General features: G+C 35.7%; 1 protein-coding gene across 3 annotated transcripts in view; it reads right to left on the bottom strand.

The window, feature by feature from the left end:
- Positions 1–4,168: 4,168 nt before the first annotated feature.
- The window catches only part of plekhg3 (pleckstrin homology and RhoGEF domain containing G3), a 62,673-nt gene continuing 44,439 nt past the window's right edge, over positions 4,169–22,402 (bottom strand). The window contains exons 4-16 of one of the 3 annotated variants that reach the window (XM_016250687.1): positions 17,262–17,362; positions 13,938–14,007; positions 13,569–13,615; positions 12,324–12,474; positions 11,004–11,135; positions 10,693–10,875; positions 10,425–10,517; positions 7,983–8,069; positions 7,850–7,883; positions 7,659–7,754; positions 7,530–7,562; positions 5,834–5,844; positions 4,169–4,914 (exon numbers count right to left, since the gene is read on the bottom strand). In XM_016250687.1, coding sequence (XP_016106173.1) covers positions 4,459–4,914; positions 5,834–5,844; positions 7,530–7,562; positions 7,659–7,754; positions 7,850–7,883; positions 7,983–8,069; positions 10,425–10,517; positions 10,693–10,875; positions 11,004–11,135; positions 12,324–12,474; positions 13,569–13,615; positions 13,938–14,007; positions 17,262–17,362 — 1,494 coding nt within the window. In that variant the 3' untranslated portion in view covers positions 4,169–4,458. Of the gene's footprint in view, positions 4,943–5,833; positions 5,845–7,529; positions 7,563–7,658; positions 7,755–7,849; positions 7,884–7,982; positions 8,070–10,424; positions 10,518–10,692; positions 10,876–11,003; positions 11,136–12,323; positions 12,475–13,568; positions 13,616–13,937; positions 14,008–17,261; positions 17,363–22,402 lie in introns of all 3 variants that reach the window. The other 2 variants (XM_016250689.1, XM_016250688.1) reach the window with 2 other exon arrangements.

The raw sequence follows: 22,402 nt of genomic DNA, 5'->3' as shown, positions 1-22,402 counted from the left end.
GTCTGAGAAATTCAGCTTATCATCAATCACAACTCCAAGGTTTCTAGCTGTTTTTGAAGGAGTTATGGTTGATGAGCCTAACTGGATGGTGACATTTTGATAAAGTGATGGGTTTGTTGAAACCACAAGCAGTTCTGTCTTAGCCAGGTTGAGTTGAAGGTAATGGTCCGTCATACGAGCAGCTATCGTCGGATCATCAGGATGGAATGTGAGGTAGAGTTGAGTGTCATCAGCATAGCAGTGATATGAAAAGCCATGTTTCTGAATGACAGAACCTAGTGATGCCATGTAGATAGAGAAGAGAAGTGGTCCAAGAACTGAGCCCTGAGGCACCCCAGTAGCTAGATGTTGTGACTTGGACACCTCACCTCTCCCAGATACCTTGAAGGACCTATCTGAGAGGTAAGACTCAAACCACTGGCGTGCGGTTCCTGAGACGCCATTTTCCAATAGGGTTGACAGGAGAATCTGGTGGTTCACCGTATCAAAAGCAGCAGACAGATCCAGCAAAATAAGTATAGAAGATGTCGAATGTCCACTTCTGAAGCCAGATTGGTTGCTGTCCAGGAGGTTGTTCTGTCTGAGAAAGGCTGAGACTTGGTTGAACACAACTCGTTCAAGTGCTTTTGCACTGAAAGGTAGAAGGGAAACCGGTCTGTAAAGAGTTAAGAGTGGGTTTCTTAAGAAGTGGGGTTATACGAGCCTGTTTAAATGTTGAAGGAAAAACACCAGCGTGAAGGGATGTGTTAACAATGTGAGTGAGTGCACACACCTTTCTTGTTAACACTTTTGTAGTCTGTTGTTGACAACATACAATTGATTTTTTAAAACCTATAATCTTTAATTGTAGCAATCCCAAATGAAGACCAGGGGCCTCATTTATTCAATGTAATAAACAATATAAACTTTGCTTAAGTGACTATTTTGAACAAGTAAAAAACAGCTAATGTATTTGTAGGAAAAATGCCACCTCATACATTTCTAAGATCTTTAAATAAAACAAACTACTTTTATGATTTATTTTCACACAAAATGCTCTATCACATTCCTTCATTATTAATTCTTTTTTTCTGCAGTCATACACTATTGGAGTAGTGAAAAGCACATTTTTCTCAAGGTGTGCCTGTACCCTAAGCACATTTCAGAAATAATCTTTTCTGAAACGTTTAATAAATGAGGCCCCTGGAGACTACTGTGGAGATCCTGTTCTACAGTTAATGGCTAGGATGATGTATATTTTTTTCTTTAATACTTCAAATGAAAGTATTAAAAAAATAATAGAATGTATTTTAATCCAATAGTTTCAAACTAAAGTTCTTCTTAAATATATATCTTTACCAGATCCCATCAGAAGACATCTAAACAGATGCAAAGATGTCTGGTATGCAAATGTCATTCAAGTCTTGTCTGATACCCAAAATCAGTTAATATAACTGTATTAACAGTTCTGTATTAAACTGTATTCTAACAAGAGGATGACAGATACATAAAAGGAGTCATACATATTGCTGGATTAACTATATAAGATTTGAACAACTAAGATAAAACATTAAGATAAAACAACTTTGATTTTGAGGCCTAAAGACCACATTCAATTACACGGGACATAAAAAATATGTGCAAGTCTGCAAGTTGAATTTTCTTTGGTTTTATTAGGGAGTGAATTTTCACTTTCACAAGTATTTATTGATGCATTTGTAATAAGTCAGACAGATATGGAAATTTATAGAATCTTAATAAATATCAGACACACACAGTGATCAATGAGAGATCTGTTATCACGGGCTGCTAAACCAACAGTGTTTCAAATGCTAAAACATGTAGGGTTAATATTTGTCTTGTAACTGTGACACTCCCCAAAACCTGATGTTAAATCTGATTTGTTGTGAAGATCACAACAAATCTTAAAATAAGCTTAAGTAGCATCACTGGTGTAAGCTTAAAAAAAATCATTAAAATCTTCATCTTTTTAAACATTTGGATCTAGTCTCCAGACAAAAGGCATCTATGCCTATATCCATTAATCAAAGACTAGGTTTAGGTACAAAGGGGGGGAAAAAATTGTTCCATGCATGACATTTACTAAAAAACTTTAAAATGTCTTTAAAAGTTCAAAGTAAAATAAAACAAATGTTTTCAAATGGTCTGTTACATTTAGAGTCTAGACTAATTATGCTACTCTGCTAGGGCTTGTTTTGTAGTATAGACTAGACTTGATCTCTTGCTAAAGAAATCCTTAGCTCAAATATGACATTCATTGAAAAACCTTACCCAAAATGTAAATATTTATAAACAAGAATGTCATGTAAAATGACTACCAAATACATATCTACTAGATCAAATATGTAAATGGTATAACAAAGAATGAATGTACAACAAAAACTGTACAACAATATTTACACTTTCTCCCTGACATTCAGACCATTAAAATCCACAGGGTTCTCAATATCAGCAGGCCACATGATCATACAGTGTCCAAAATACCATAAAATAGCATAGACAATGTAAAGAATATTAGTTTTGAGGGTTAAATTTGCCAGATGACTTATTTGGCTACAGCATGATATATGCTGACCATACTGTACACATTTGTCTTCAGTGGTGAAGACATAAAAGATGAGAGAAATTAAAGAAGCAAGTATTTCATTTCAGCCAACAATTTTCTACAACTTTTGAAACGTACAATAGATGTACCATAAAACAAGTGATTTTTATCTTATGTTTTGGAATTTTTCTCTGAGATTCTTGACAACACTGTGTTGACTAGAATCAGCCCTTTTCCCAGAATCCAGTGCATTTTTAACAACATTGTCTAAGTGTTCACTATAGGATGAAGCGTTCTCAGTTTTTTTGCACCTGTCAATCTTAGGTAACTGTTCTGGCCCACTTGGAATGTAAGTGAGGCTCTCTCTACGTTTTAGGCTAAATGTAGCATCCTGGTGTTCTGCATTCTCATAGTAGCTCCTAATCTTGTCAATGAGTAGTTGGTCTTGTCTGGAAAGCACTGAATCCCTTCTTATGTAGATGCTTCGATCCGAGTCAAAAAGACTGTCCTCCCCTGATGACCCGATCATGAAGTCTGCTGATGCAAGGGCTTCCTGGGTCAGTGGAACTCCATGTGACTCAGAGCAGGTGCTAGCAAGGCGATGTTGGCGCTCATGGGCATCTCCTAGACTTACAGTGCTCCCGGTCCTGCTGGGAAGATGTGGAGATACACAACCGAGGGAGCGCATTTCCTCTGTGCTGACGCTACTACGCCGCGCATTACACACAAAGTGCTCAGCAATGGCACTGGCCTTATCAAGCACAGATGATGGTAGGATGCTAGTGGAGTCTGGTTTCTCTTCTACATCCTCCTCTTCCTCTGAAGAATCACCAGGTGTGTCTTCCTGCCGTAACAGAGATGATGCCTCTTCTTTAGAACCTTTCTGATCATCTTTGTCTCTTGCAGACTCCAGATCCTGGATATCTGGGACCTGTTTTTCCATCTCTTTGGACTCTGGATCACAAAACACATCTGGCTTCAATTTCTCAGTGGAACCCCAGCAAGAGGTTGTTTCCAGGTTTTGTGATTTGTCCTTGAGAGTGTAAGAAGGGGAAATCAAGATATAACAATGAACATGGTTTTGACAAATGGGGGAGGCGCCACTGGGTGTCAGGTACCAGAATGGAGACAGAAGGCTGGAGGAGAAGATACTAGGAATTTATGATGTCAGCCAAAAATTTAATATGTTAGGGACAGAGCAAGTTAATCAATTTTGATTACAGATGACAAACTTTTGCTGGATTAAGAAATTAAATACTTAAGTATCAGTTTTGCTTTTTGATGTTCTTAATTTGAGAATCAACATATGAACATTCTCTAATATGGAGGACCAAACCTGCAGAAATTAAAAATAAATAATTAAATGTAATAACAGGAAAATAAAGAAATAAATGACTTGATAAAAACAAATATAGTTTATCCGGAATTTATTTTTAAATGACCTTTTTTCTTTATGTATTATTTTCTGTAATTTATTTTACATTAATTTTTATTCTTTTTAACTTTTATTTACTTATACTTTCATTCATTTTTACATTTATTTATTTTAGTTATTTATAAATGTATTTATTCATGTGTTTATATGTATTTATTCCCACATGCATTTATTTCCATATTTATTTATTATTTTTACACTACAAGCCAAATGCCTGCTTTTCAATAAAGCTATTATTGCTGATTTGAATAAAAAAACCTGTAACAATAAAAAAGAGTGAACATTTATCATTAACGATCATAACCGCTGCTAGATGTCAACAAAGTGACATTCAGCAATACAGTGAGAAAATTAATGAAGTAATATACAGTATATGCATTATGTGTTGAACTGTAACAAGTTTGTTACAATTTGTTTAGTTCTTCTAGCATTGCTGGATGCTCTACAAAGTTAGCTTCTGCTTATGCCGTGTGAGCTGTTAGTGAATTGAGGCATTCTGTGAGAGCACATGCAACATGGCGGGAGGTTTGGCAGACATGCAGGTCATGTTGCAGGTCAGGGTGGGGTATGACAGAATCCCCTTGGTGGCAGAGGACCTCACCGTTGTGAAGTCCATGGAAAGCAAAGCTCTGGCTCTATAGTGCCAGCAGGAAATGGCAGCCAACATTGAACTGGCAAAGTCAGCTACCTGGTTGTCCTCCATTAGAATATCGTCAGAGTCACTTCCCTCCCCTTCTGCTTCATCCCCATTCTCTTGCATCAATCTGGCCTTTAGAGACGGCGAGGTACGGATGGGTTCCTCATTATCACTGGGAATCAGGGCTTCAGGAGAGTATTCGTCTTGTGCAACAGGCTTCTCAGCTGAAGACTCGCATAAGCCAAGAGTGCTATCGGCTATCAAGTCAACGGCCAATGCCCCCTCACTGTCAGAATGCTGGGGCATGAAGTCACAAAGATTTCTTCTTAGGAGATATAAGGACATGACCCAAACCAAGAAAAAAAGAATATCTCTTTGGAAAAAGAATTGGTATAAAGGTGCCCTACTTCTCACAAGCTGTTCTTTGACATCACTCTAAAAACAGAGGCGGATAGTAACGTGCTACATTTTACTTTGATACATCTACTTAAGTAACTTTTAAAAAAATGTACTTTTTACTTAATGTTCTTTAAGTATCTTAAAGCAGGGTTAAATTCTGATTGACCAACACTGTTTTTATCACTCATCAGCTTCAAATAATTCTGAAGGTTATTCCATTGATATCGTTCCTCCTTGTTGTTATTGTTCCCCATTTTCATAGAATTAAAAAAATTCTTAAAACTACTTTAGGTATTGTAATAGTTATTGTCCTTGGTGTGAACGGACCTTTACATTGGGCAACTGTACTCTCTATGTTCCAATATTTTGACACCATTTCTCACGCATGCACAGAGAAACATCCTTTATGCCAAACATGTAACTGACTTCACCATGATCACTTCATCATCATCTTGCTTGCTCCTAATCAGATCCTAAGTAACTATCTAGTAACTCACTACCTGAGTAGTCTTTTCTTTGGAAACTCTCTTTTTTACTTTTACCTAGCCATTGTGAACATTATTACTTTTACTACTTCTTGAGAGTTTTATTTTATTTGTCAGTATTTGTACTTTTACACACCCGTCTTCAACATTTCAACAATCTTGTGGACCACAAAGTAAACAACACATCAAATAAAAAGAGCATAATTTGTAAACTTCTGCTTGTGTGGTTTCTAGCATTCTTTGTGTTTTTTTATATACTGTCTTTGTGGTTTTGTATAACCCCATCTAACTGAATTCTAAATGTTCCTTTGGTTGATTTAACGGCGTCTTACCTTTAGTATTACTGAAGAATTCACCCAGACATCAGCCAGATAAAAGAAAGAGAATATTAGTAAATTTGAAGGCATTTTTATCAACAGTTTATAACTTGGTGCAAACAATTTCAGTGAAATATGTGAAATACAAATGGTATAAAGTAGGGTCCAGGAACATAACGTAACATTACTTCTTTTCTTTTCAAATACCAAAATGTAAGCACATTTGTGACATTAGGCATACTTTGTAGAATTTCTGGCTTTCACTTGAGCACAATGTGCTTGTAATATTCTCAAATAATGCTTTAAAGAACATGGATTTTCAGGTTTGAATTGTTTTTTTTGTTGAGCCACTTGAGTGTCACATTCATTAAAGAAAAAGAGAGACAAAGCAAAAACAGACATTCAGTTTTTTTGGGGTTAATTTTCTCAGTTAAACATTCTGCTTAAATTAAAGTTAATAATACAATTTAAAGGGGTGGTTCACTGGGTTTTTTCTAGGCTTGACTGTGTTTATGGGGTGCAGTCTAACATGTGTTAATGCCTCATAAAAAAAAAACGCATTCTTTTTCACATAATTTACCTTTATTCCACACCTCTCTGTCCCTTGAGAAAAGGGTTGATCTTTTCCTGTTTTTATGAAGCCTCACCCTCAGAAATAGGCGATGGGCTCTGATTGGTTAGCTAGCCCAGTGTGTTGTGATTGGCAAAACCGCCTCTAGTGCACGTCTAATCGTCCCGCCCTTCACCTCAGCGGCATGTGCTCCGATTGTATTGTAAACAACGGCATCGTTAATATCGCTTATCAGTTTGAGCCCGATTGAGAAGCAGAGGATAAAACTGAAGAGGATCGCGCAGAACATGTGCAAGCACGGCTTTTAATGGTAGGCCTATGTTTTTTGTTTGTTGTTGTCTCATACTTTTAGATACGCTGTTGTAAATGCTACTGCTTCTGTTAGCTTTTAATATACGGTTTTATCCTGATTAAAGCTTTAATACAGTACAGCAACCGCATGTGCATCCATGTTTAATGCTTCTCATAGCTATGTGAAAATAAGTGTATAATTGGAAAAGTTCATTGTTCATTGTGGAGCTGAGCTGAATGAGAGAGAGAGGAGAGAGAGAGAGAGCGAGAGCGTGTGAAGAGCAGGGGGACGCGAGGAACAGTATTAAGAACTGCTGCTTTTGAACATTGATTTTGAAACTTGTGAATCCATTAGAATCATTAGAAGACAGAATCACAATTCATATATGAACAGATTTTTATGTGCACCTCTAGTTTTCTCTTCCTCTTCTCTAAAGCAACCCTTTGCTGCCTTTTCCCGAGGGTGGGGTTTATCTGGGTTTGTGATGTCACGAACCCGGGAAGTAACTTGTTGTAGTCCCTACCAGCTGTTTTTGTAGGCATTAAACTGCCAGAATTTTAAAAGACAATATCTCCGTTTGCATTGAACTTTCAGCTTCGTAACTTTGCAGATATTGTTTTTGCTCAAACAGCAACATTACACACTAACTAACATTAAAAAAGTAAAATCGCAATGAACCACCCCTTTAAATGTCTTACTACACAAGAAAAATAGACACATTTTCACTAGTGTCTGATCCCACTGTATCATTATTACATGCCAGCAGCTAACACTTATGATCTTTTTATTTAAATATAGGACAATATCTTTACTTAAAGTTAGAACAGAATGGACACATTGAGATTTACCTTCAGTGTTCTTTAGGATCTCTTTAGATGGTTCTGTTGGAAGATTAAGTAGTAGACCATCTTTGTAAAACTGGAAAGTTTCAATTAAAAGAAGCTAAGTTAAGACCAAGACTTAGATTGGGAACCTACCTGATTGTCTCCGGCCTTGTCTAGAGTTAGAAAACTCCTCTGACTGGCATGACACAGACTTTTTGAGCTTCTCAGGACTGTACCTATACTTTTTGTCTGAAAAAAAAAGTTGTCCATCAAAACATTTTTTTTCATAACAAAAAAAGAAAAATGGTATGAAATTATATTCATGAGTGGTTAGAAATATTTACAAATAGAATCCATCTCCAAGATTGCTTCCTTTGCCTAAAAGAGAAACACAAAGTTATTATCTGTCCAAAATAATTTTAGATATTTTAAATACAAAACCTAGTAATGTTTTTTTAATTTTTATTCATTGCATACCTTTTGTGGTATCACAGCCTGATGGTTCTCTAGAATGAGCCGTTTAATATGATGAGCCCATAATTTTTTTTCCTCCACCGTCCTAGCCTAGTGAAAATAAGATACTGCATTTCAGGAGTTGTATAAACAAAAACAATAAGAAAATAATATTTTTTTATTATTATTTACTCAAAACCATATGCTTTTATTTTTTTCTGTGAAACATACAAGGAGGAGCATTTTAAAGAATTTTCATACAGTGACAGCTCATAGTGAGCATGAGCTTTCAAGATCAACATGATAGTAGTCCATCCAACATAATATGTGTGGTTATTTTAAGTCTTCTAAAGCCATAGGATAGCTTTGTTTTACGAACAGCAAAATAATTTTTTTTTGCACTCCAATCAAATATGGCATCAATAATGCATGTTGAATGTCAACAGCAACAAATATCACTGGATCTGAAATGTCTTTAAACCAAACATTACAATGTTTTATCATTGATCTAAGAGCTGCAGTGAAGGTGGACATTTGATATATGACAGATAACTTCGAAGAGTCATTTTAGGGCAAGAGCTGCATAAAGATTCTTTAAAGTCCCCCTGCAGTCACTAATTTTATTCCTTAAAACTCATCTTTGATAATCATTTAATGTTTTTACCGTGTAAATAATTTTTTCATTCCTTTATAATGGCTTGAATATAACACTATACCCTTAACTAATTTATTATATGTGGAGTCATGAATATGCGCATTAATTTATTCAAACCAGCTCAGACTACCTGCTCCATTTTTACTTGGTTAACTGAAGTATTAAATGCTACAAAGCGGCAATATTAATCCGTTTTGAAAGATTAATCTGTTGAATAAATGAATTAATTCCAAAAAAGAAGAGGAATAGTGAATTATACAGGGCTGTCTACAAGGTGATATCAGAATGGTAATAATAATAATAAATGTATTTTGTACAGCAATTTTAAAAATAACTTTGTCAAAGTGCTTTGCACAACAATGTAAAACATTACACTTTAAATATAACAAACAAAAAAAATTACAAAAAAGAACAGATAATCAAGTAAAAGCTATTCTAAAATAATATGTTTTAAGATGAGATTGAAAAATGCCTAATGAATTTGCATTTCTAATGGCAGCCGGGTGAGAATTCCACAGTTTTGGAACATAGGATAAAAAGGCCCAGTCATTCCTCAAGCAAAGTTGTGTTTTAGGAAAAACTAAGAAGCCACAGTGAGAGAATCTCAAATTGTGAATTGGTGTGAAAGGCGTTAGAAGTTTGGCCAAATATTGTGGAGCCAGATCATGCAAAGCCTTGTACGTCAGCATAAGGATATTCAAATCTATACCTGACAGGAAGCCAATGAAACAAAAAAAAATAGAGGTTATATGGTCACCAACCATGGCCCCTGATGGGATTCCAGCTGCTGAGTTTTTATTTATTTATTTTTTACAAATATTGTAGTTTATTAAGGGAGGATTTAGATACACCAATAAGTATAACATAACAGTAGTCAATGTGCAAGAAAACAAAAGTTAATCAACCTTTCGGCAACAGAAAAGGACAGCATAGGCAATACATGTGCATTATTTCTAAAATGAAAGGAGGTCTTACAAAAAGCTTAAGAGTGTACAAAAGCTTAAATTACAGGCTGGCATCAAAGAGGACTCCAAGATTTTTTATTTTTTTTTCTTTGTAACTCAAAGGCAACACCATCAACTGACAAAGCTATAGAGCCAGCAGTACGCAGCTGATGGGGAGAGCCAAAAAGCATTTTAATTGAAAATTATTAGGCATCCATATCCATAATCTCAAAAATACAGTTGAAAAGATGAGAAACGTCCACAAATTGACCTTGTTTTTGAATGTATACACATTTGTGTGTCATCAGCATAAAAATGACAGTTAAGGTCAAGAGAGCTTAAAAGCTAGCCAAGTGGGTTAATATAAATGGTAAAAAACAAGGGACAAAGAACTGAGCCCTGAGGGACACCAGTAAGGACAGGACAGGACCTACATAAACCATGTTCCCGTTCGGGATCTCAAATAGCTACTTCCTAATTATCAACATCCTTAGGTAGAAATGCTTTGCTAATGATATGAAAAGCTTCACAAGTTGACGGGATTGGTTACATGTTTAACCGTAGGAAATGGGCTGTTTCAAACCACATTTTTAAGACTATCTCTAGTACAATGATGTTGCAGCAATGATGTTAACTAATTAATTTGGTTTGTCTGTAAGCATATTTAAAAAAACAGATAGGCATGTAAACAATGTTAAAAACTAGATTTTCACCACAGGGGTCTTTTAAAGATTTCTACTTTTTTGTAAAAATGGAATACATGTTACACTGCAATCGGAAAATAATGACAGACAGTTTTTGCGGAACTATTTCTTTATGAATAAAATATTTGTATATATGTAAAGGCGCTAATCATTGAAGACACACCTGGACAGAATGAGGTTGTTTGGGATGCTTGTAATGAGTGACACTGAAGCACAGAGAATCCTTGGCACTCTCAATCAACATGAGCGTTGAGCACTGTGGTAAGTAAAGAGAAACAAAAGAGAAAACAATGGCAGCTTCACCAAACAAGAGGCATTACCTCTTAAAATTCATAAGCAGTAAAGGCTTCACACTACATTAGTGCTGACTGTTCAGAAAATAAATGAATGAAAAACAAAATACTTCTCTATGAAAACAGATAAAGTCATACCGAGATGTGTGTCTTATAGACGTAATGTTCTCCTCTGCGTTTGGTGATAAGGAGCATGCGATCAAAGAGAAAGAGCGTACGTTCATTCTTGGCACGATGGACACGAAAGGTGCCCTCGAGAACCAATTCTCCATATGTAGTCAGATCAGGTCCCTTCCAGTTTATGAGCAGAGACTGGACCTCCTGAGATAGATTATGGAGGTACAGAGATCATGAATTGGTTAATATCTTCACTAAACATGCCTGAGCACATAAACAAGAGCAGTGAAACATGCTCATAACACAACTTCTTTGTGTGTTTGCAAGCTCACCTGAAGACGGACTGCATGTTCATGTTTTCTCTTCATGTCGTTTATATACCACGCAACACCAGTCATAGTGTAAATGGCCTCCTCCACCACCTCATAACCCTCCTCCTCTGGATCAAAGTGCTTGGCAATCTCCTACAATATAAAAAACATCCAAATAAATCCAAAATTGTTTATTGCATAAAAGCAACAAAAATGGCAATCATGAAATCAACCATGATATTCTTTTAACATTACCTTAAACTGTAAAGGCTCAACAATATTCACAATCATTTACATTACAGGCTAAATAAAAAAAAATAGTAAATGCATTTGCATAAATAGGATTTTCCCCAAGTATCACACTCTATTACCAAGTGACCAATGGATTTCCATCAAAATAGTGTAGAGCAGTGGTTCTCAATCTTTTTGACTCCAAGGTACCCTGTTGTCCACAACAATATTTGAAGGCCCCAAGACTTTTCCAGTTGTTTGTGATTTACTGAACAAAGATTAAGGGGATTCCCTCATATATGTAGATTTTCAAAGTCTTTGGGAATCCTGGTTCCTCTATTAAAAACAGTTGTTGAGGGGGGGTAAAATAAATAATAACTATATCTTGATTTTTATTATTTTATCTTTTTAATTTTAATGGTTGTTTTGTCTCATTTTACATAATTTTAAGTCATATTTAAACCAATTGGAAGTTTACTGAGGCCCCCTAGTGGGCCCCACTAGAATCACTGTTGTAGTTTGATTAAATGCACAGCCTTTGATGTCAACAACAAACAAGAATGGCAATGTTTTTCCCTTTTAAAAAGATGAAAAAAATTGCTATCCACAATTATACAAATGCACATTCATATGGTTATTTTACATTTGAATAATGTGCATTTTGGGTTTTTACCCTAGTAACACAGACCTGTGATCTGTTTTGCTCGAGAACCCATGATATAGCTCTTTCCCCTTAACTCTTTCAATAAATATCTTGCAAATGCACAAGAATGTATACAAGAATGAGAAAAGAAAAAAAAACAATTTCCAAATGCAAAAAAATGTGTTTGCCTGACGAAGGTCTTTGACTAAAACGTTGCTATTTTTAATTTTTTTGAATAAAGGGAGAATAACAGTGTGCAGATCTTTTTTCTAATATTTGATGTACCTTTTGATCTTGCACCTGGCCAAGACTTATTTTGGATGTGCGTACTTTGACCCTTCCAAATGCAAAAAACTATCATAGTCCAACAAAAATGATCATGCATGATAATGGAAGCATTGCTCACGGTAGGTGATTTGAAGCCTTTGCTACTCTCTAAAGCATTATCCTGAGAGTGGTTGTCTAACCTGTAGTAAAAGATGATATTTGAGGATCCTCTGGACAGGCTTGAGAAGGTAAGATCCCAGAGGCAGGGATCGCTTTAAAGCAGCTTGCCTCTCCCTGAAGAACTTGGCAAGAGTTTTGTTTCTCATGCAGTCTGTTAGAGCAGCCACAGAGCTATGGAGAGAGTATGAACAGTCAAAACAGCACAGCACACCACACTAACAAATATGTCATTATACAAATTGATGATAACAATAACTCTCTGATAATTCATTAATCATCAAAGTTTACAAAGGAAATACATAATGCTCCAAACAGAAATAGCACCTACAGTAAGACCTATCACTCATGTGCAGAGGCACTAGTGACTATTGATTGGTGGTTGACTTGTATTAACGATGACATCTACATCCACATCCATCTAAAACTGTACACGTATCACATAATACACATAACTCTTAATTGTTTTTAAACTGCATAAAGATTTTATGTCTGTGCTTGATTTTACTATACGTTTTGTCTGTAGATTGTTTTGTATGCACTGCTGCTATGGCAAAATAATTATATGTAATGCATTTTACTGTCCCCACACATTAGTTCAGTAATGCCTGGTATTGACTCTGAATTTGTGTGCTTGTTCAGGTATTAAAAACCTTATTGGTCATGAATTATTTGACCAACCACTGCATTAATATTAGTTATTGAATTGAAAAACACTTATAGTTTTGATGCAGTTTAACGACGTTTGATGAATACTATATGCATTAAAGTGTACATCTCATAAATCCTGTCAAGAAATGTCCAGGTAATATTTTAACTCCCCTCCAAATTAGACAGAAACCAAAGGTGCTTTTCTTTGGTGCACATTAATCTGACCATCTAGCCAGAGGCTCTTCATCATAATATGTGTCACTTTGAGCATTCAGTGCCACTTACTTTGGGTAGTTGGTGCAATATTGTGTGTAGATGTCAAAATATTCACGCTAAAAACAGAGAGGAAAACCATAGTCAGTAAAGTGTTTCTCAACAACACCCAATCACATCACACAATGCAAATATTCAGCTGCAATGAGCCTCATTTACATAATTCGATTTTTTAAAGTGTACATCTCATAAATCCTGTCAAGAAATGTCCAGGTAATATTTTAACTCCCCTCCAAATTAGACAGAAACCAAAGGTGCTTTTCTTTGGTGCACATTAATCTGACCATCTAGCCAGAGGCTCTTCATCATAATATGTGTCACTTTGAGCATTCAGTGCCACTTACTTTGGGTAGTTGGTGCAATATTGTGTGTAGATGTCAAAATATTCACGCTAAAAACAGAGAGGAAAACCATAGACAGTAAAGTGTTTCTCAACAACACCCAATCACATCACACAATGCAAATATTCAGCTGCAATGAGCCTCATTTACATAATTCGATTTGGAAATCACCATACACTGTAATTACGGCACTGTTTTTCTGGAGCTTAAGTATTTTGAAGTTGTTTTCAAGTAAAGGTGTTAAAGAACTTACTGAATAAACATAAACACTCATCATTACAGATATATTTCCTGTTTAGTTTCATAAACATATTATTCGAATATGATCAGATCTAAAGCCTTGAAAGGCACTGGGGTCAGCTTGAACTTCACCTTGATCACAAAGCATCTGGCAATGGCCACAGGATCATTGTCACACATGTCCAGTGATTGAAGGAGCTCACTAAAAGTAAGGAGAAAGCATGTTTACAGATCACAAACAACTTTACTGTAACTAATGATTATTAAAACACCACATGCTCTGCACACTTCTGTAAAGAAAAACAGCCCCATTAAGGCCATTATAGCGTTAAGCTTGCAAAAGGCCTTGTGATACAGAATTAACAGCACATGCAATCTGTAAGTCAGTCATCCTTCTGTGGTCAGTGAAAAAAAAATGAACGTCTCTTACCACTCTTTCTATGTCCATGCGTGTGATTAATAAAGCAATGCCTTGATGGAACACCTTAAATCTCTTTAATTGTATTAAAATAAAATCACTTTAATGAACAGCAGCAAGTGGCTTATTCCTTTTAAAAACGAACATGAAAAAATACACTATTGCATAAATGATTACATGTATAAATAATAATCACTATCTCTTTAAACTAAAACTTTTTTTTTTTGGTGATTTGAAATTTGAAATTGCAAACAAATAATTGGATGGCAATATTTTTAAAAGTAAGAATACTTGATTGTTAGATTCAATGTATTATCTTTCATTTTAACTGACAGCATTTGCTTTGCCACTGTTATAAGAAATCTGAATCTCCTGTCCATTAAGTGTAGTTCAATCCATGTTTAAATGGATTTGAAAGCAAAACTCAGGGCTTAGATGACCACAGCAAACCCCACAGCATACAGAAGTCTACACTTTCTGTGTCATGCATTTGTGACACACCACAAACAGAAATATGGCAATTATTCACTCACTTACTGTATGGTGTTGAGGAGAAAAGTATCTCTCTGCAGTAAGACCAACACCTGACAACAGGTGAGCGGACAATGTTCAAAAACAATATATTGATGATTGGTTAGATGGGAAAAGGTGAAGAACCCTGTGTGTTCAAGGCTCCATAAAGCCTTTTTAAGGAACAGTGTGAGGGAAAAAAAACTTTAAAAAGTTAAAAGCTCTAATCTAGAGTCACAGCTTTAAGCCACCTATATGCTACTGATTACCTAACATTATAAGATATTAGTAGTAACAGATATAAGTAGATTTTTGTCCACACAATAGTTCTTTAGAATGAGAATGTCCCTGTGCCTAACAAATCATAGTTTATGTACCAAAACACAAAAAAGAAAAGTGCACCTCAAGTCTTTAATGTTTTAGTCTCCCTTTAGCTCAGATACAGCATGGCACTAACAACGGCAAGGTAATGTGTTTGATTTTCAGGAAATGGACATACTGGCTAAATGAGTGGACTGCAATTCACTTTTAATTAAAGCATCTAACAAATGTATATGCAAATGTAAATTCAAATTAGAAAAAGATTCATGAAAAATACATGAGAGAATTTATAAATTCTTAACATACGGTAAGCATAAGCTTATTCGGACAGTTTAGTAGTTTCTGTCTTCTCTTTTCCTCTTTCATATCATGTTAAAGCAGGGAGTGTGCTCGAACAAAAAGGACTCTTTGTACATGTGAGTATGAAGGCACATGCGTAAAAAATGTGACAAAGCTACAAAAATAGATATCAGCCCAGGGCTCTACAATACCATTTCAGTCACATTCTGCAACTGAAAATTACTGTGCGACTGTAAAAAAAAAAAAATAATTAGGCAAGTGTTCTGAAGCGCATGAATAGTTGCATGACGAATGCAAAATTAACATTCGCCAAAGCAGCAAATGAGACTAAAAATGGCAAAGGTAGCATTTGGTCACTTATATGACATGCTGAAGGTTTCCCCTGTTCTCACTGGTTCTCTGGCAATATACGTTTTTACTCTGCACTCACTGACATGGAGTTTGGTAATAATACATTATTGTTGTTTTTTTATAGTCGTATTGAATAGATTCCATAAAACCAACAGTTTAAGTGTGGCCTTAAACAACTGAAGTGGAGAAAGAAATTAGAAAAAAAGGTTAATGGTAACATTCTCTTCTTGTGCAGCTTTTATATACAAGCACAGCAAACCTGAACTTCTTTAAAGAAAATTAAAAAAGGAAAAATAAATATATTTTATTTTTTATAAGTGAAATCCCAATTTGGTTTTCCCAAATAGTTAAACTCTCACCAAGCCCTGTTTTTGTAATGCAAATAAAATCAGTAAAAACTCCCAAAATGCCTTTTATGGTACATTCACATGGTGCGAGGACGCTTAATGGAGGGCATGCTTGGTACTGATGCGACTGTCAAGAGTGACAACAGCCAATCACATTAGTTTTCTGGTGTTGCATGAATGCGATTGGCTAGCACCAGGGTATTTGCATAAGGTGATCTTATTGGCTGACGCCTGCATTGGTGCTTGAAAAGTTTTCAACTTTAACGCGACGCAACAGACTCACAATTCAGTTCGGCAATGCTTGACTTCACTCCATTCAAAGTAAACGAGAAGCATTGACGCTGACGCCCCTTGTGAATGTACCATTACTGTGAAAAATTGCTTTTACTGTTATATAAGATTTCTATGGAGCTTATAATATACATTTAAAAACAAATTTAATTTGATGTTCCGAATTTCCTCTTTATCTTGAAAACTTGAAGCTGTATTTTTAAAAACTGGATATTTGCAGGCTAAGATTTCAGAACTAAAAATTTGCTGTTTGAAAATACATGTCTTTAAAACTCTGCCATTAAAACATCCAGTTGTGTTAAATTTCAAATGTTTAATATTCAAGTAAAAAAAAAATCTAATTCAGAACTATGGTAAATGCCACATAATATTCAGTTTTGTTAAATGACACTTGTAAATAATTCAAATTTACACAATACAATTTCAATTAGTTTTGTCATATTATAAGCTCCATAGATTTCTCATTCCGCCCACCCAAATTAGGGAGTTGGTGAGTCAATCTTTTAGTAGACCAAAGACATAAACATTTTGTGTGGACTATTCATCAATAAATACCTGTCAGGAACAGCTATTAATCATTCTTTTAATATTCTGTTAATTAATTTTTTCATTTACTTCATTTAATCATCAGCATTTAAGTGACAACTACAAAACGGTAAAAAAAAAATCCTTCTTTGGTGTGGGCTCTAATAACAGCTATATTTCAGACAAGATAGCTTGTTACAGCTATCTTTCAGCCTTTAGTCACCATTGTTATTAAATAAGAAATTAAAATAACATCATAATGTCTTCAAATTAAGATGTTCTTTGTATAGAAAACCTATGCATTCCAGTGTCTGTACATGCATCAATAAATGACTGGTGCTGGTTTAATTTTGTTGGGCTGCAAAAACAAGCTAATAATGAACGATTTCTTACCTGTTAAACTCATAAATGTCCTCTATGTTTCCAAACAGAGCACACACCTGTTCTGGCTTGATGGGAAGATCTCCTGTATCTATAATGTGAGCAAGGTAATCCTGCAAAGAGAAAATCAATCTTGAATACTCTTAACTTGCAAATTTTGAAAGACATTTTTTTTAAGATTATCCCAAAAGTTGCACACTATATTGGTAAGCATATCAATGTGCATCAGCCAATATTTGCATTTTTAACAGGCAATGACTGAAATGATGTCTTTTAAACTGAAACAGCACAAAAGTGCCAAAATATTTTCTAAATATTTACTCTATCATTCCGTGTCAACTCAACCAGGTCCCCGGCTCAAATTTTAGATTTTTTTCTGAAGAAAGACAGACATGCACTGTATAGTAATGGAAGCCAAAATATTAAATGTCATGGATGAATATTTACTGAGTAATTCACTATTTTGTAGAGGGAGGTCAAAATGGCAATTTTCACCTGAGATTCAGAGCCAAGGGGGTAAAAATTACTTTAGAAAGATGGCAGCATCATAATGTTATGTTTACATGGTAGGTCTGTTAGTAAAATTTGTTCACTTTAACAATCTTTGTTGCATTACCAATGGTGACCATTAAAAAATAGATTTTTTTCTTCAAAGTTTGCATGCCTGTAAATCAAGAAGTATAAAATATATCTTAATGCCCCTTTAGATATTGGGTCTTAACAAACTTTCCTGTTGGCATCTTCATTTTTAAGGCCCTATATGGGTCGGTTCCAGAGATATTGGAATTTTAAAATGGCTCCAGGAGTAAATTGTTAAAATGTACATATTTTAGTGGTCAAAGACCAAATGTGTGTCAATTTGCAAAAGTATGATACTTTTTTGTTTTAAAGAGGAATGTCTGAAGAACAAATAATGTTGAAACTAGTTATGTAGCTTGTTTAATTCTGTCAAAACAACTGCATTGAACATACCTGTCTGAGTCTCATAACTATTCTTTTTCCAAAGTTTGCATGCCTATAACTCAAGAAATATTAAATATATCGCAATATGATTTTAGATTCTAGTTCTTAAACTTTTCTTTTGGAATCTTCATTTTCAAGGCCCTACATCGTTCAGTCCCATCGTTTAGTGGCTAAAAAGCAAATGTTGGTCACTTTGTATACAGCTGATACTTATTGTATTTAAAGCAGAATGTCTGAAGAATAAGTAATGTTGAAACTAGGTATGTATCTTGAGATTCAGAGCCAATGAACGAAAACTCAAATCTACTTAAAATTTGCAAACTTGCAAAAGCCACCTCAATGACTATGTGTAAACAAATCTCAAACTAATTTGAAAATGGGTTCTAAACAATCAAGAGAATTTTTCATGTTATGTCACTACTTTCAGTACTGCATAGAGAAAGGCATCACCTGTCTTAATGTAACTTCATAGACTGACATTTTACTAGGTATTATACTAGGCTGAGAATATGCAACCACATTTGGCACCAATCATTACACTCAGTGTTTAGATGCCTAGTGTTCAGGGCCAAACTTGGTCCATATTTCAAATTTGGTTCAAATGTGGCTCGGGTACAGAGCATTTGGACTGGTATCAACCTGCCGACAGGCTTACACTTTTTGATGATGGGGAGATCAATCTACAAATGGCTTATTTATACTGTAGTTTACTTCTAGGTTACTTTCTTTGCATACTAAATTGAGATAGCAGAAAACATTTGATATTGAAAATAAAAACTTCATTTAAAATAAACACAGCTCAAGTAAAGACAAACAAGCAAAAGCTGTTAGCTTTAAAGAAAACCAGCAACTAAATTGAGAGGGCATAGAAATGCAATCTGATTTCCTGTTTGCAAACCCGTTCCAGTTGAAGACACCAGCACCACAAATCTTAATTACAAACAGAGGGAAAAAATCAGAAGAACGTGACCTTGACCCAAAAGGCTAAAAGATACAGAAACCACCACCAATTAATAAATAAGCATCTGGGCATTTTTGCAACAAAGCCCATAAGAAAACCCTAAATTATTAGATTAAGAATGCCCTTCTTAATCTAATAATGAATGAAAGTTAGGTTGAAAAAAAAGGTCTACTAACCTTAAATGGATAGTTCACCAAAAAAATGAAAATTCTGTCAGCGTTTACTCACCCTCAAGTTTTTCCAAACCTGTATAAATGTTTGTCTTATGCTGAACACATAAGATGATATTTTAAAAAACGAAACCAAACAATTTCCGGTCCCCACTGACTTCCACAGTATTTTCACCATATCAAATCAATGTGGACCAGCGACTGTTTGGTTACCCCATTCTTCAAAATACCGTCCTTCTATGTTCAACAGAAGAAAGAAATTCATACAGGTACAGAACAGTTTGAGGGTGAGAAAATTATGAATTTTTGGGTGAACTATCCCTTTAAACTTGTCATTATATATATTTCCATTTAATTGCTTAATTGTTCCCTAAGTTCTGTTTGGCTTTGCAACAAAGTCCTTAGTAATCATTTCACCCAAAACAGGTCCATTAAGTCATCTGCTGGAATCTAATGTAATGTCAGTTAGCAGCACACAGGACGAGAAGAGCCAAACCTCATCACAGCAAGATCACTGGAACACGTCACTCTGTACTGTCGTGCTCAAGCTCAAGGCGGCACTCAAAATCAGTGAATCTAATCACCAGGAACAAAATCACTTTAAGAATGAACAAAGTGGCATTAATCAGTTTGGTGTTTGAAAAAAGCTCAAAAGCGCAAATGAAAATATTAGAAAGGACAACACAATAGATTTGTTAGTGAAAAAATGTCTATACACAATACAAATTTTAGGTTGAAGTCAGTAAGTGCAATAACAATGATTTAGGACAAATAAAACATAATTTAATAGAAAAATATGTGAGTGGTGGCATGTGGCATGGCAGAATTTTGAGCAGCATTCAGAGTCGTAGCAATGACAACGCCATACACTCATACGAAACAATGTGTTCAAATGTAAGATGCTCTATGTTCTCTGCCAGACCCCCTCACATCTAACCGTAAAAAGTGTTCATGCAATCAGCCCATGGACTATATTTACAGGTATTGTCAAGCAGGTACTGAAAGACTTCATTGTTTAGAGGAAAGAGAAGTTTGACTGCAACCAACTGCATGTGAAACCTCACAAGTTTCACATGATCTATGGCAAACTACAGTTCTAAGGCCTTAAAAGAAAGATATGTTGCACAGACACTGCATTGTATTGTTGTGGAACACCTATGCAATGTACACAAATAACAGCAAGTCAAGTCAAATCACCTTTATTTATATAGCACTTTTAACAATACAGATTGTGTCAAAGCAGCTTTACAGTATTAAATAGGAAAATAGTGTGTCAATAATGCAAAATGACAATAGTAAACACTCAATTTTCAGTTAAAGGTAGTTCATCATTGAATTCAGTGATGTCATCATCCAGCTTAGTTCGGCCTAAATAGTATCTGTGGAATCAAGTCGACGATATCGCTGGAAAATAAGTGTCCCCAACTAAGCAAGCCAGAGGCGACAGCGGCAAGGAACCAAAACTCCATCGGTGACAGAATGGAGAAAAAAACCTTGGGAGAAACCAGGCTCAGTCGGGGGCGAGTTCTCCTATGGCCAGACGAACCAGCAGGTTGTTCCAGCGAAGTCAGATTGTGCGGAGGACTCATCTGGTTCCTGTGGTCTTATCTTGATGGCCGTCTAGGAGACAAGATCTTCACTGGGGATCTGTCTCTGGGGCTCATCTAGTTGTTCTGGTCTCCGCTGACATTCAGGGCTGTCGAGTTCATCTCTAGGTCCTGAGCCACCATCTGGGCTGGATCCGTGCTGGATCCGGGTGACTGCCGTGACCATAAGATCTGGATACAGACTGGATCTGATAACTACGGTGACCTCGGAATAAGAAAGAAACAGACTAATATTAGCGTAGATGCCATTCTTCTATCGATGTAACAAGTACATCGGGTGTTATGGGAAGTGTTCCCGGTTCCAGCTGACCTAATTAATGCAGCCTAACAATCCTTTAATGGATTTGAATATTAGAATTGTGTCAGTGTGTTATGTGTAAGCCAGGTTAAAGAGATGGGTCTTTAATCTAGATTTAAACTGACAGAGTGTGTCTGCCTCCCGAACAATGTTAGGTAGGTTATTCCAGAGTTTGGGCACTAAATAGGGAAAGGATCTGCCGCCAGCAGTTGATTTTGATATTCTAGGTATTATCAAATTGCCAGAGTTTTGAGAAAGCAGTGGACGTGGAGGACTATAGTGCAATAAGAGCACACTCAAATACTGAGGTGCTAAACAATTCAGGGCTTTATAAGTAATAAGCAAGATTTTAAAATATATACAATGTTTAATAGGGAGCCAGTGCAGTGTTGACAGAACTGGGCTAATATGGTCATACTTCCTGGTTCTAGTAAGAACTCTAGCTGCTGCATTTTGGACCAGCTGGAGTTTGTTTATTAAGCGTGCAGAACAACTACCCAATAAAGCATTACAATAATCTAACCTTGAGGTCATGAACGCATGAATTAACGTTTCTGCATTTGACATTGAGAGCATAGGTCATAATTTAGATTATTTTTGAGATGGAAAAATGCACTTTTATAAATGCTAGAAATGTGACTTTCAAAGGAAAGATTGCTATCAAATAGCACACCTAGGTTCCTAACTAATGACGAAGAATTGACAGAGCAGCCATCAAGTGTTAGACAGTGTTCTAGGTTATTACATGCAGAGGTTTTAGGTCCAATAGTTAACATCTCCGTTTTTTCAGAATTTAGCAGTAAGAAATTACTCGTCATCCAGTTTTTTATATCGACTATTCATTCCGTGCATACTGCAACCGACTATGCACCAGTTTTTTTAATTGGTATGTTTCGCCGGGCCACGAAAAAATATAGAGCTGAGTATCATCAGTATAACAGTGAAAGCTAACACCATGTTTCCTGATGATATCTCCCAAGGGTAACATGTAAAGCGTGAAAAGTAACGGCCCAAGTACTGAGACTTGAGGTACTCCATACTGCACTTGTGATCAATGTGATACCTCTTCATTCACTGCTACGAATTGATCGCAGTCAGACAGGTACGATTTGAAACATGCTAATGCACTTCCATTAATGCCAACAAAGTTTTCT

This window comes from Sinocyclocheilus grahami, unplaced genomic scaffold, assembly GCF_001515645.1.
Source record: "Sinocyclocheilus grahami isolate Dianchi unplaced genomic scaffold, SAMN03320097.WGS_v1.1 scaffold1002.1, whole genome shotgun sequence".
Taxonomy (NCBI): domain Eukaryota; kingdom Metazoa; phylum Chordata; class Actinopteri; order Cypriniformes; family Cyprinidae; genus Sinocyclocheilus; species Sinocyclocheilus grahami.
This window is presented reverse-complemented; position numbering and strand designations above follow the sequence as displayed.